The sequence below is a fragment of the Trifolium pratense genome, linkage group LG6 (assembly GCF_020283565.1).
Source record: "Trifolium pratense cultivar HEN17-A07 linkage group LG6, ARS_RC_1.1, whole genome shotgun sequence".
NCBI classification, from domain to species: Eukaryota; Viridiplantae; Streptophyta; class Magnoliopsida; order Fabales; family Fabaceae; genus Trifolium; species Trifolium pratense.
Window position 1 is genome coordinate 31,329,995 of NC_060064.1, and position 14,011 is coordinate 31,344,005.

Below are 14,011 nucleotides of genomic sequence, written 5' to 3' on the forward strand. Positions count from 1 at the left end.
TTTTTGGTAGTATAGTTGTATATAGACATATATCATACTATTCTTTTGTGCTAATTCAAAACTCCAACAAATGATTTTGTGTCAACCTCAAGTTTTAAACGAAAAGTACAGATAATTCATTGTTGATTATAGACGTTGTAAAAATTAAATTATACACAAATGATTGCTACTAATTCATTGTTGATTTTTTATTTAGAATTTTTTTCTTATTGGTCTAGTAAATATCAAAAGAGATGATGGTGAGTATGCATTTAGTTTGTGATGATGTTAAAATTTCTATTTTCTATATAAAAGATTTTTTTACCGGTATTAATGAAATTTCTTTTATACAAAAAAAATAATTTATTTAAGAAAATAACTTTGCACGGTATCTTAAGCGTGTGTAGTTGATGGTTTCCGGTAGTAAATATAAATCATATCTAAATTATAAAAAAATTGCACATAAATTATAAATGTTTCCGGTATTTCTTTAGTAATATTAATTAATATAGTACAAACTCACATAATGATGTTGGCTAGAGACTTTGAAGTGTGCCCATCTCAAAGGGCTCAGGTTTGATTCCTCTCGGAGAAAAAAAAAAAAACTCTAATTTTAAATTGACCCCCACAAGTGAACGGTAGAATTGATCCCCTTAAATAGTCGATCATTGGACGGGATACTACATTTTCAAAATAGGAAAAAAAATTAATATGGTACAATCATATTTTATTTTACCATAAAGGATTATATATATGTATATATATATATATACAACAACAACAAATAAATTCATTCATTTTATTTCCTTACTATAATAATTTTTGTTTAAAATAAAAACATATTTTAAAAAAAAGCACAAAAAATTAAACTTGTATTTTGTTAAAAAAATTCCTGCAACCAAAAATAATTAATTTATTCAAGTTTTCAAATTATTGGAAAACAAATTTGTGATAATAACAATTTGAATTATTTCTTTTTTAAGTATGCAAATTAAACGCAATGTTATGTTTGACTTTTTTTAGTGAAAGTCATACGTATGGAGCATTGAAACTTAAAATTCTTTTCTTTCTTTACCGGGTAACCGATTGCACAGGTTGACAGAAAATATTTTGTTTTTAACGTGTTGTGAACATTGTTGTCTTCTACTGCCTTTCCTCTGTGTTATATTTTGCTGCGGGATGGATCTATTCATTAAATTCAATATTCAATCTATTAAAGGAAGCCAATAATTTCGGATCAAAAAATGGAATTCAATAATTTCATGGAATCAATTTAATGTTATTTATGTATGAGAAAAATAAAAATTCATTCAATTATAAAAAAATTAACAAAGAAAACATTTAATATTATATATTTTTATAATTAAATTCGTTTATTTATTTAATTTTATTTAACATTACTTTGTTACATATATTGCACGAAAATTCATATAAAATATTTAAAATTTATTTATTTTTATAAATTAGTTTGAATTCATATAAAATATAATTTGTTTCAATTCAATATATTTTTTTTACTTTGTTACATCCTGTATGAGAATTCCTATAAAATATTTTAAATTTTATTTCGCTTATTTATTTCAATTCATTAAAAAAAAAAACAAATTCATTTTATAACATGAAAATTCATATAAAATATTTTATAGTTTATTATATATACACAACACATTTTCATGACAACATCGTTTTATAATTTTTCTTATGATATATATGTATGAGACTCTTAAAGAAAAATCATAATAAATAAAAAGATGAAAGTTAATTATACTAAAGCAATAACATAATCTTTCAAACCAAAGCAACACATTGCTTAAGCTGTAAAATAATATTTACGGTAGAAATATTACATCTTTTCTATATATAAAAAAAATACACAATACACCTTTAAAATTAATTTACATTCATACTTGTGAGAAAGATTAACAATCACTTAAAACTCATATATTATGATTAACAATCACTTAACCCTAGTTCACATATCACTTATATTCTTCTTTTGGGTTCCACATCTGCAAAAAGTGAAAAGAATGATGAATATATAGATTAAGAAGAATATCGATAATAGAAAAATTGAAAATAGAAAAATTGAAAATAATACAAAGAAAATAGCTAAAGAGAAAAGAGATGGAAAATGTGTGATTTGAATGTTCAACCAAAGACCATTTATATAGGGAAAAACATGGGTATATAAGTAACTTTATCCATAATATGTAATTAAACCGATTAATAACAAATATATTGATTCCTTTTTTGGTGAATGTCATCTTATGATTTTTTGTAGAAAATTTAATATTTAACACACAAACATTAGAAAGAAGCAAAAAATCTCATGAAAATTAAATGCTTATAATGCAATACTAAAATTAACTTTGAAAAAATTATTATAATTTTTAAATAATCTCGTGATTATTACTTTTAATTATAAAAATAATTTAACAAATAATTTATTTATATAAAATATATAAACCGACTACAATTTTTAGAATATGTTTTTAATTTTTTTCTTTATTTTTTCAATATCAATCACTTGAAATTAAATGTTTCCTTTTAAATTACCCTAATAAAAATAAATCAACATATAATATTATATTTTAGGAATGTTCTATGCACATGATTTATACTACCTTTTATATATTGAATAAATCTGTGATACGAAATTTGAATTTGAATCAAGACACAAACAATGACTTTATTATAAGCAAAATTTGACAACAATGAAAATTTTAATTTAGGTAGTAAAATTATAACAACTTTCTAAGCAAGCCAAAAAAAGCCAAAAATCTCGAAATATTGAAGTCAATTTAATGCTATTAATGTACAAATTATTTTCAAATAATAATTTCGATTTAAAAATTATTTTCTTTTGAAATAATAATAAAATAATAATTTAAATATGAAAATTAGTATTTAAATTCGTTTTTTATTAGAAAAAAAAATCATGAAAAAAAAATTTGTGAATAAATTTTTTTCTTCCATAATCTTTCATAAATATGTACTTTATTTGAAATATAAATATATATTATTAATTTAAACTTGGTTATATTTTTATAATATTTAAACAAATTTGGTTAATTATTACTTAAATTTATTAAAAAAATAAATTGACTTTGAATATCGATTATTCACGAAATTTAATATATAATATTTTATAATATAATTTATTTATTTATGTGTTATATATTTGTGATTTATTTATTATATTTCATTTATATTATACTAATTATAATTATAATTGTATGTTTGGAATTTTATTATTTGAATTTGAAATATTTCCTTTTTAAAGTATGCTTTTAATATGGTTGTGTGAGGATGAATGTGAGCAAAGCATTTGAAAATGAACAATAAATGAGAGCTTAGAAAATAAGCCTCAAATGTATAGTATTAAGATTATATTGTGGGTTAATAGTATTTTTACCATGTAATTTAGTCTCTTAACTTATTTGTTGATTTTATTTTGGTCCTTTAACTAGTTTTTTGTATTGTTTTGCCTTTGGCCCCTTAAATATACTTTCATTAGTCATTTTAGTTAATTTTAAGCTAAAAATATTAACTTTCATCTTCTTCATCAAAATCATTCATCTTCTACTTCATCCATTTATGAAAAATATGAAGAACACTACTAAATCTTTCATTTTCTTCATTTATTTCTATCTCTAATTACACATCTCACTATTATCAAATCTAATGAGCTAAGTCACTTCCATTGAATTTCACATATATCTACATAATTTCATCCCCACCATAGATTATATAAGGGTTTATTTGGTTGTTCTCATTTGATTCTCCCAATTTCATCATCTCAAATGGAACAACAACAACAAACACCATTATACTAAAAGGACTAAAATATAGTGAAAGGACTAAAATAGAACAAAAACTATATAATGAACGAAAATGAAACCAACAAATATAGAGAAGTATTATTTTTTAGTTTAATTGTTGTGCTCTTGTTAATATAAAATTATTTTACACATGCATCCAATTATATATATGTTACCACATAATTCGAATGTGGTACGGTATGTATTTTAAAACACATTATATGATACTCCTTCGAGTTCTTAATATAAGAGAAATTTATTTTTTTCTTTCATTTTATGCAACTAAGGTCCCCCACCGGTTCAGATTCATGTGGCTCCAATCTAAACAGCCACATCTTCAAAGAACTCTTTCCGTCACACAAAAATATCCTCCAACCCACCCTCTCCTCACGCGCTCTTCCCTTCTCATTCCACCACGCACCAATCTCCACCAATTAAACCCTCACGTCCACTCCACGCACTCTCAAATCTCACCTTCCACAAACATTCACACACCACACTAAATTCACTCCAACTTTTCCGGTTCAAAAACAAACCCAAAAAAAACCAGAAAAAAAACCCATACGGAACTCGTTACTATAAACACACACCTGCATTACACCAACCAAAAAAAAAACCTACCATTTTTTTTTCTTCTTCTTCTTCTTCTTCTTTCAGTCAAGTAAAAACGACGACGTTTTTTGAATGACCGGGAAAATGGCGGAAACGGTGGAGCTTCAGAACGAAGAAGAACTTTCTTTGCTGTCAATTTCCGATAATGGTGACCGGTCATGGCGGTTAAACTTCGAGTCTTTTCAGTTATCTTCTGAACATACGGAAAAGACACCCAAGCCCTCTCCTGGTATCCATGACTGTTACGGTGTTCTTGGTAATTTCACAATTTCATAATTTTTATTTTATTTATATTTTTAGCATTTTAAAATATTTTTTTTTAGTATACATTTTGTCTCAGCTCTAGATTGGTTAATATTTATAATATTAGATAATATATTAATATGCAATGTTTGATTAGTTATGTTAGAATCTTTGAAAGTGTAGTATCAGCTTAGTCTCTACATTATTTATAGAATTGTAAAGTATTTATTAGATTCCTTGATTTTGGATCTATGAAGTACGGAAACAGACATGAACACCGGACACAACAGGGAGTCGGGGATTCTGACATGTCAACACCGATAATAATTTCAAAAAAAAAATAAAAAATCATAATTCAATGTGATCATGTGTGTTGGTGTCCGAGTTCGACACTGGGACACACAGAGTGTTCATGCTTCATAGGATATATTATTCACTTTGTTTCAAATGCATTTTTTGCTATTATCAACTTAATGTTGTTATGCGCGTTATAAATAGTAAATGATGGGACAAATTTGATTAATGTATTTGTAATTTTATGAATTATTTTGAAATATTGTTAATAATGTTAACTTAAGTGACTAAGTGCATTTTTTGGTATCACGGTGAGTTTGTCGAAATCATGGTTGTATTGACGCACTGTGATTTTGTTGAAGCTTCAAAATGCAGCTTTTGCAAAATCACGTTGGCGCTTTGTGATTCTGTCAAACTCACCTGTTAATACAAACATAGACTAAGTTGATCTATTCCTATACGTTTCGGGACAAATCGGATATTTACTCGGGAAATTATTCTTCCTTTTGTTTTTTTGTTTAATTAATAGTTACTTTTTTATTTGGAATCTGCTTTGTTTTGTAGTTGAGAATCTTTGTTTATTGGAATGGGAATATGCAATTTGTTTTGTATCAATGGTTGTGGTTGATTATGAGGAAAGTGCTGTTGGAATTTTTCTGTTTTGGTGTTTGGTTCCTTAATTATTTATTTTTGTTTGGTTCTTTATATATATGTAGCATCTTTTTTGCGTTTCCCTTTGCAATCAAGCTAAAACTTGTTTCAGTTTTGTGAAAGATGCTATCAATGGATATAATTCATGGTGAGTAGTATGATATGTTCTGTGGTTCCTTTTTTTTCTACCGGGTTTAGTAAGTATTTGAATTTGGAAGTTGGGTAGGTAGAAAAGGTGTTTTTTTTTTTTGTTGAGAATTTCATCTTTTGCGGTTGATAATTTTGTATCTTAGTTTTAATGTTTGTTTTTGGTGTATCGGAAGCTGTATTTAAGTTAAGGGAGCTTTTGCATGCTCTTTTAGTGACTAGATGCAAAACTTTTGGACTATAAACTAATATATTTTTTGGTGATTGTTAATTAGTTCATTTTTTCTCCGATTTGTAAGTGCAAGAAGCTGAAAATATTTGGTTAATTAGATTTTCATTTTTGTTGAATGCATCTGAACTTTTGCTTCCTTTCTTGAAATGGAGTTGTTTCTTTGTTGCTTGTTTGGCCCTTGATCTTGTTATAACCTTGTCATATGCTTTCTAATTCTATGTTTTCTTATCACCTTGACTGTTGTGGTTGTGAATCTTTTCGTGAAATTTTTATGGTTCGTGGAATGAAGTTCAATCATCAAAGAGATGTGAAATCAACTGATATTAAAAAACTGTAGAAGTTCTAAGCATAATGTGCCTTTAAATACAATTTCTCATCTACAAATGTTTGTTTAGTTTTCTTTTTCAAGCTATCTATTTTGAATGTATTTTTTGAGTGCCAATATATTTGCTATTTGATGCAAAAGGTAATTTTGTGACTACAATTTTAAGTTTCTTTTTTGTTTTGTATGTCTGTAGGTCAAGAAGATAATATTGCTGAATACTATCAGCAGCAGGTTGAAGTGCTTGAGGGCTTTACTGAAATGGATGCCTTAGCAGAGCGTGGTTTTATTCCTGGAATGTCTAAGGTTTCTATTTCATTTTCTCATTCTTGCTCTCTATAGGTCTAAGTAAAGATTGATAAACAGTCATAGAATTTAATTTTGATACACTGTTCGTGTAAAATGTTTTACATTTTAGTAAACACAAGCAATTATATTTGTGACTTCAGAAGTAATTATGATTTAAGTTAAATGCTTTTAGCAATTTGATAATTATGATTGACTGACAGTGTAAACAATATATACACTAACTGTGTCTGTGTGTGCGTAAATCAAATCCTATAGTCAAATGCCTCGGCTGAATATCTATACGGTTGATTGCAGGAGGAACGAGACAAGTTAGCTAAGAGTGAGACATTTGCTATCAGAATATCAAACATAGCAAACATGGTTCTTTTTGCTGCCAAAGTTTATGCTTCAGTCAGAAGTGGTTCCCTAGCCATCATTGCATCGACTTTAGACTCTCTTTTGGACCTCCTTTCTGGATTCATCTTATGGTTCACTGCATTTTCCATGCAAACACCAAACCCATATCAGTACCCTATCGGAAAGAAGCGGATGCAACCTTTGGTCAGTCCTCTTATTAATTTTCTGTTTGAAATTTTCTTAATCATCTTGTCTTCTTGCCATTGATTTACTTTAGGATCAAATAAGATATCAAGAAGAAAAACTACTTAGCGTTGTGTATCAATATGTTTGATAGATCAATTATAAATGCATCTTTTGCTGAAATTTAAATGCAAAATTGCGTGCAGGGAATTCTTGTTTTTGCCTCTGTCATGGCGACTCTGGGACTACAAATAATTTTGGAGTCTCTCCGCACATTAATATACTCTGTAAGTTGGTTTTGCTACATTTCTTGAGGCAATGTTGACATATAAACAGTTAAAAGTAGTCTGTTGGACCTCATTAATTTCTTGGTAACCGGCCCTAATGCGCTTGCCTTAACAACATTTCCAGGATAATACCTTCAACTTGACCAAGGAACAAGAGCGCTGGGTTGTGGGTATTATGCTTTCAGTAACTTTGGTGAAATTCGTGCTGATGATTTATTGCCGCTCTTTTACTAATGAGATTGTTAAGGCTTATGCTCAGGATCACTTTTTTGATGTGATCACTAATGTCATTGGCCTCATTGCTGCACTTTTGGCTAATTATTTTGATGATTGGATGGATCCTGTCGGTGCCATCATTGTAAGTAAATATTTTCCTTATTCTAATTTATACCCCAATTAAATAGGAACGCCAATTGGCATATGCAAAATTTATTCATGTTCCATGTTGTGTTAGATATTCACAGACTATACTAATTAGGAACTTGCTTAAACCTATGGGCATAGGAATGCACGGGTATTATAGTATCTACTGTGCAGCATACTTGACACATGCACATAATATTTCATTATGCATTGCATTTTAGAATAGCATTAATGTTTTACTAGTTTATCAAAAATGTATTAGGATTTAGTGGGGGGCCATATTCAAGTTAACTGGACTGCAGGGTATAGAGCTCTGAGGTCTGTTGGTATTCAGTGGCAATGATACAAACAATACTAACATATGGGTATATATTAGGGTACAAATATATCAGGATCCTTTTTGGACACTGTTCGTTGTCATACCTACTTGAAAACTGCTACCTATTTGGTCTTTACTTAACAATAGACGAGTGTGATTCATTCCTAGGGATTGATGGCAATGAACCAAAGTACACAAACAGTGTTTCCAGTAGTCTCATCCATCAACAACTGTAGCCATCCATATTCTCTCAGTCTCTGTGATGCTCTTATATTTTGAAAAATCTAGATTTTAAGTTCTTTAAGAAGAAATCTCTCACTGCTGGAGATCAGTGTTAGATGATTGTAACTATCTAAGTAGCTTATCACAATTACTGCAACCTCTCAAACTTTGTGCATCATATGCAGTGTTGGCAAACTGCTATTCTTCCGTGATATGTGATTAAGTATAGAGTATTATCAAAAGGTGGCTATTGAACAACCCATTATTTTCTGCGTTCTGCATTTGACAACACCGAGTATATGATTATTTGATACATCTCTTTTATGCTATTTTGCTGGAAACATTTCTTATTTCTACATTTAACACGCCACCATCTTAAAGCTGTTAATATATAACATGCACCTGTAATACTTATGTGTAATTCTTCTTCTGCAGTTGGCTTTGTACACGATTCGCACATGGTCAATGACTGTGTTGGAAAACGTTAATTCCCTAGTTGGAAAATCAGCTGCACCAGAGTATCTTCAGAAACTTACATACCTCTGCTGGAACCACCACAAGGCTGTAAGGCACATTGACACCGTCCGGGCTTACACATTTGGGTCTCACTACTTTGTTGAGGTTGATATCGTCCTTCCAGCTGACATGCCTTTACAAGAGGCTCATGATATTGGGGAATCATTGCAAGAGAAGCTTGAACTTTTGCCAGAGATCGAGCGTGCTTTTGTTCATCTTGATTATGAGTTCAGTCACAAACCTGAGCATGCACAAGCACATTCTTAGAATCAATATGGAAAAGCAATGCCAACTTGTGCATTTCATTTGCACTTTTCGCCTCGTGTCTCGGATGTAAATGTGAACCATTTTAGGTAGATATAAATCTGTGTACTTAAATACTTAGTAATTAGTAACTGACAAGTTAATGAGAGCTGTAGAAATGGATTTGGGATGTGTTGTGAAGCCTGTTATGTAAGGAAATTCACTCTATTTCTCGTACTTAGTAACTAAAGTTCCGGGTGTTATATGACGTGTATAGACGATATGTGTACCCTACGTCTCTAACTAATGTCACAGTATCATGTTTATATTCTAAAACTATAGTAATAGACGAAATAAAAAGAATGAGATCGAACGGATCCTCCGTCCCAACATGATTTTGAATGTACACACGAGTAATTTAACTGATACTATTATCACGGTTCTAAACCATGAGAAAACATCATATTCAACTGATAGTATAGCAAAATCTACAAGGATTTCCATTAATAAAAAAAAACCAAAGAAATGAATTTATAAATTTCTAATTTGTTACTGTTTAGCATAGGCCTGCACAAATATTGACATAGTGAGAAAAGTCTGAAATGAGGAACTATGAGGAATGGTGTAAAATAAAACTTACAAAATCAAAAGCAATAAGCTCTGTTAATTTTTTATTTTTTTGGAAGAATAAGCTCTGTTAATGTTATATACAATCAAAATGAAATTTTCATCTGTGAACCTTGTCTTGGTCTGGCTACTTCACAGTACTTTATAGTCACAAGTATTCAGACAAATTTCTTTTTTGTTACAAAAAATTTAGTATGAGGGAATGATTCCCCAATCCAAGGCTCAAATCACTGACAAAGGTTTACATGCTTTTAAAGGCACTAACGCGGTTCATACCCGGAACCTCTCATATTTAAGACCTGTTTTTTTGCCACTAGATTAAGCATTTGGAGTTATTTAGACACGTCATTTGGACACACAAATATTATTTAATTATTTCAAAAAATAGATATTATTTTATTATTGTTTCTATTTTTGTAGCTAAATAGTGTGATCAAATTGTTTTTGTCCACCCAAAACTTCGTCATAAGAGAAAATACTTAGATGGTCACAAGAACTCGCCCAAGACTTTTTTATTTATTATTATTACCATGATATTGGTACAAAATTTCGCTAAAGACTTTTTCTATGGTCAGTATAATTAACTTATTACCTAAGACATATAGACAAAAAAAAGAAAAAAATACCACAGTTATTAAAGTGGGTTATACAATATCACATATGTTTTCAGAAATGTATATGAGGAATCTACTTGATACTCCTAAGTATTCTCTAATCTCTATGTCCCAATATTTTCCATGAATTCCACTTTTTCCTCAATTTTTACAATAAATATCCGAGACAAAAAAAATAGTCCAACAATATTAATTTATTATTTCTTATAGATAAATTTAGGGCGAAGAGATGATGTCTCAGTTCAAAGTGACGATTTAAAAACTTAAAATCCAATATCTACATTTTTCATATATTTAAAAAGTAAAAACCATAAAATAAATTTTCTAAAAAAACTAAAAGTTAGCATTTGGTCGAGCATACGCTAAGGCTAACAACCTAAAACTCAGCAAGCAACCAAATTATAAGTATGTGTGCATGAAGTAATTAAAACTTTGAACAGCTCATGCTTCAATTGAATTCTTTTCATTTCTAATTTTTTTGTTTGTTTGGATAGAGTAATTAAATTGTTCATTCTAAAAAATTTAGGAACCCAATTTTCAAATTTTGAAAATTTATAGGGATTATTGGCGAAACTTAAAAATTTGTGGGGACCATATTTACATTTTTGTAAATTAATGGAGGGATCAATTTTCAAAACTTGAAAAATATAGGGACCAATTTGCAAATTATCAAAAAAGTTAAATAGGGGCTAATGTGTAAATTTTTTAAACATATAAGGATCAAATTGAGATTCACATTGTATAAAGTAAAGAATAAATTTCAAATTCTTATATTTTAAGTGGTATTTAAAATTCCCCAAAGTTTTTTTTTTTTTTTTTTTTTACGAAAAATTCCCCAAAGCTATCTTGTTAAATTTTTTCCAAATTTATCATTCAAGCAATATAATTTAAATAGAAGAATTTTAGTTACCCTCTAAAATTACATTACCTCACAAAGTTGAATTAGTGGTTAAGATTCAACATGAGCAAAATTTAACACAAGGGAATTCATTTTCCTTGGTGGAGTACATCAAAGCAAAAGGTGGAGGATAATCAAATCTTTTACTAGATTAATTATCTTACTTATATATGATTATCTATTAGATTCAACTTTTTTTGTGTGGACAAGATTATGTAGGTCCAAATTGTGTATTAAGGATTACACACCTACTTCAATATCTCATCTTCAAGGCTCTTCAACATCATGTTAGGCATGACTTCATGAGAGGCCGGTTGACTTGGAGAAGATGATTCCAAAACCCACACCATTTACTCAACTTAATTGTCTAATTCGAACATAAGGATGGGTATTTTTAATTAAATAGTAATTTTTTTTTCAAAAATGTTGGAAATGAAAGTAGTTTGGTATATCATGATACTATTCCGTAGTAAGGTATATAATGTGTAATGTAAGAGGTTGAAATGTTGAAAATTCTTCTAATTAGTAGTTTTGTCAACTTGTTAGTTATCGCTGGCTAAATAACACCTTGACCCATTTTGAAGTAAAGAATAATTCAATATGCATTTGTGTTGATATCAACTTATGTGACAATATTATTATTTTTTAATTTTTTTGAAAAAATTGAAAAACATAAAATTATTAATAACGTTTTTTTATTTTTATTTTTGTCAGTAGTCTAGTGGCTAGAATTTCACTTTTTAACGTGAAATTGTGGGAGTACGACAGTTCAAACTCCGATCCATGCATTTTACATGCAATATCTCTATCAACTGAGTTATACTCACAAGAAGTTATTAATAATGGTTTTATTAATTATCATTTGGTGAATTATGAGGTACACCACTTATGTGCATAATTTTGATAGGTCACAATAGTATTTATTAGTTTTTCACTATTTGTGGATGTAGCTATCAAGCTTATTCAAATAAATCAACTCAACACCACCGGTACATATCTAGGTGTGACCCAATAACAAGTGTTAGATGTGTGATGACATCAAACTTCTAAATTTTGAGAGAATTTTAGAGCCTTAAAATTTTGAAACTCCACATTAATAGTTATATATTGTCAAGTTTTATTAAATATCATATTTGTATCAATAAATTAGTGGTGAATTATGATGTTTTGTCTGAAAGGTGTTTGGTTTAAATTCCAACCTTATCAATTTTTTTTTGTTGCATTAATTTAGTTTTATTTATTTTAAATTAAATTAAAACTGTCATAGATTAGGATATCTCCTTCTATATTATTTACAATGATAATGATTATTTTGTGTCTTTTATCTTATTTACGATTTAAATAAAAACATGATTGTCTTTAAAAAATTTATGTTTCTTTGATTAAAGCTAATGTTTAGTATTCAAGCGGGGCTTTCAAACACTCGAAACCAACCCTATACATATAAAATGTGTATTGTATTATTGACATATGCATTATCTAAATTCTAACATATATAAGTATCTAAAACATTTTTTGTTTGTTTGACAAATGATGTCCAAAACTTATCATTATTATATATATTCTCAAAAAGAAGTTCAGGTTCGTGCTTATTGTTTGAAATATAAGTTTTATTTTTTATGAGTAAAATTTTCATTATTAATTTTTTTTTTAACAATTTCATTATTAAAATTATTATTTACCAAAATAAATATTAAAAATATTTACTAAAGTTTTTCTTGTACTAAAATAACAATTTAAGAAAAAAATAATAATACAAACTCAATAAACTATTGGTGCGATATTTTTGTGATCATGAGCCCCATAGTGTGATTGGATTCTCTCGGACATCACCTATCTCGTCCTGTAGTTTTGTATCTAGTTCAAAAAGAAATCCAGGTTCATTCAGTCCACAAATAAATATATTGCCGTTTTTACTAATACGACAGACACCATATTCAAATCAACTAAATGCAATACAATCCATATAAAGAAACTTATCCTGCATCATCAAGTTATATATTATTCAAATCTTTTATCATTGGATATAAACTTCAAATAGTTTTACTTTTCATCTAAAAGAACCAAGAGCTTTCACACCAAAATAAATAAATAGATCGAGAAAACAATATCTTAAAACAATATGCATTATTATATTATTCCTCCGATCTCCTATATAAGTAACTATTAAAATTTATTGAGGGCTGTTGTCCTACAAGAAATTCCCAAATCCTCAGTCCCATAAGTGGAGAAATTCCAGCCAAATCTACACAAGTATGTTTTCCTCATACCCATCCATATACTAAAACATGCGTATGCCGAAGTGTCGATCTCTCTTCTTGTGGGTCAGTCAGGAAGTTCACTTGTGCTTTTTTCTTCACATAAATTCTCTCGCACCTAAAAATATCAAAAAAACACATCTCACGACAATGAGCTGCATGCTTCCGACAATGTATTTGTGTGAAGTGAGAAATTAAAAGAGTAAAAAATGAGATGTATGTCGCTTTTGCATGAGAATAATATATATAGCACCTAACGCATAGTCAAGACCATATGTGAGGGTAAGTCTCACGAACTCGACGTTTATGGTTGTCGAAATAACAGCCAAAGTTATAATTAACAGTAAATAATATCAATCATTCTTTATGTAAAAAAAATACCAATCATTCCAATGTCGAGTTATATACAAAGAAGTGAAAACTTCTGTGGTTGTTTGACATAAATGCATGAACTGGATGTCACATAATGTTGAACTCAACATTGAGTTGTACTTAAATCAAATTTAGAACAATTATCATTTTTTTTTTGTAAATA

The 14,011-nt window shown here is 28.7% G+C and overlaps 1 protein-coding gene across 2 annotated transcripts; it reads left to right on the forward strand.

Annotated features, from left to right (window-relative positions):
• Nucleotides 1-4,076: 4,076 nt before the first annotated feature.
• LOC123891528 (metal tolerance protein 11) lies at nucleotides 4,077-9,342 on the forward strand. 2 transcript variants are annotated; one of them, XM_045941409.1, is made up of 6 exons: nucleotides 4,077-4,668; nucleotides 6,498-6,607; nucleotides 6,905-7,150; nucleotides 7,336-7,416; nucleotides 7,541-7,774; nucleotides 8,756-9,342. In XM_045941409.1, exons 1-6 carry the CDS (start codon nucleotides 4,485-4,487, stop codon nucleotides 9,101-9,103), a joined length of 1,203 nt encoding a protein of 400 aa, XP_045797365.1. In that variant the 5' UTR covers nucleotides 4,077-4,484; the 3' UTR covers nucleotides 9,104-9,342. The 2 variants fall into 2 exon arrangements, with proteins under 2 accessions (XP_045797365.1, XP_045797366.1); XM_045941410.1 differs by lacking the exon at nucleotides 4,077-4,668 and adding an exon at nucleotides 5,596-5,748.
• The last annotated feature ends 4,669 nt before the right edge of the window (nucleotides 9,343-14,011 follow it).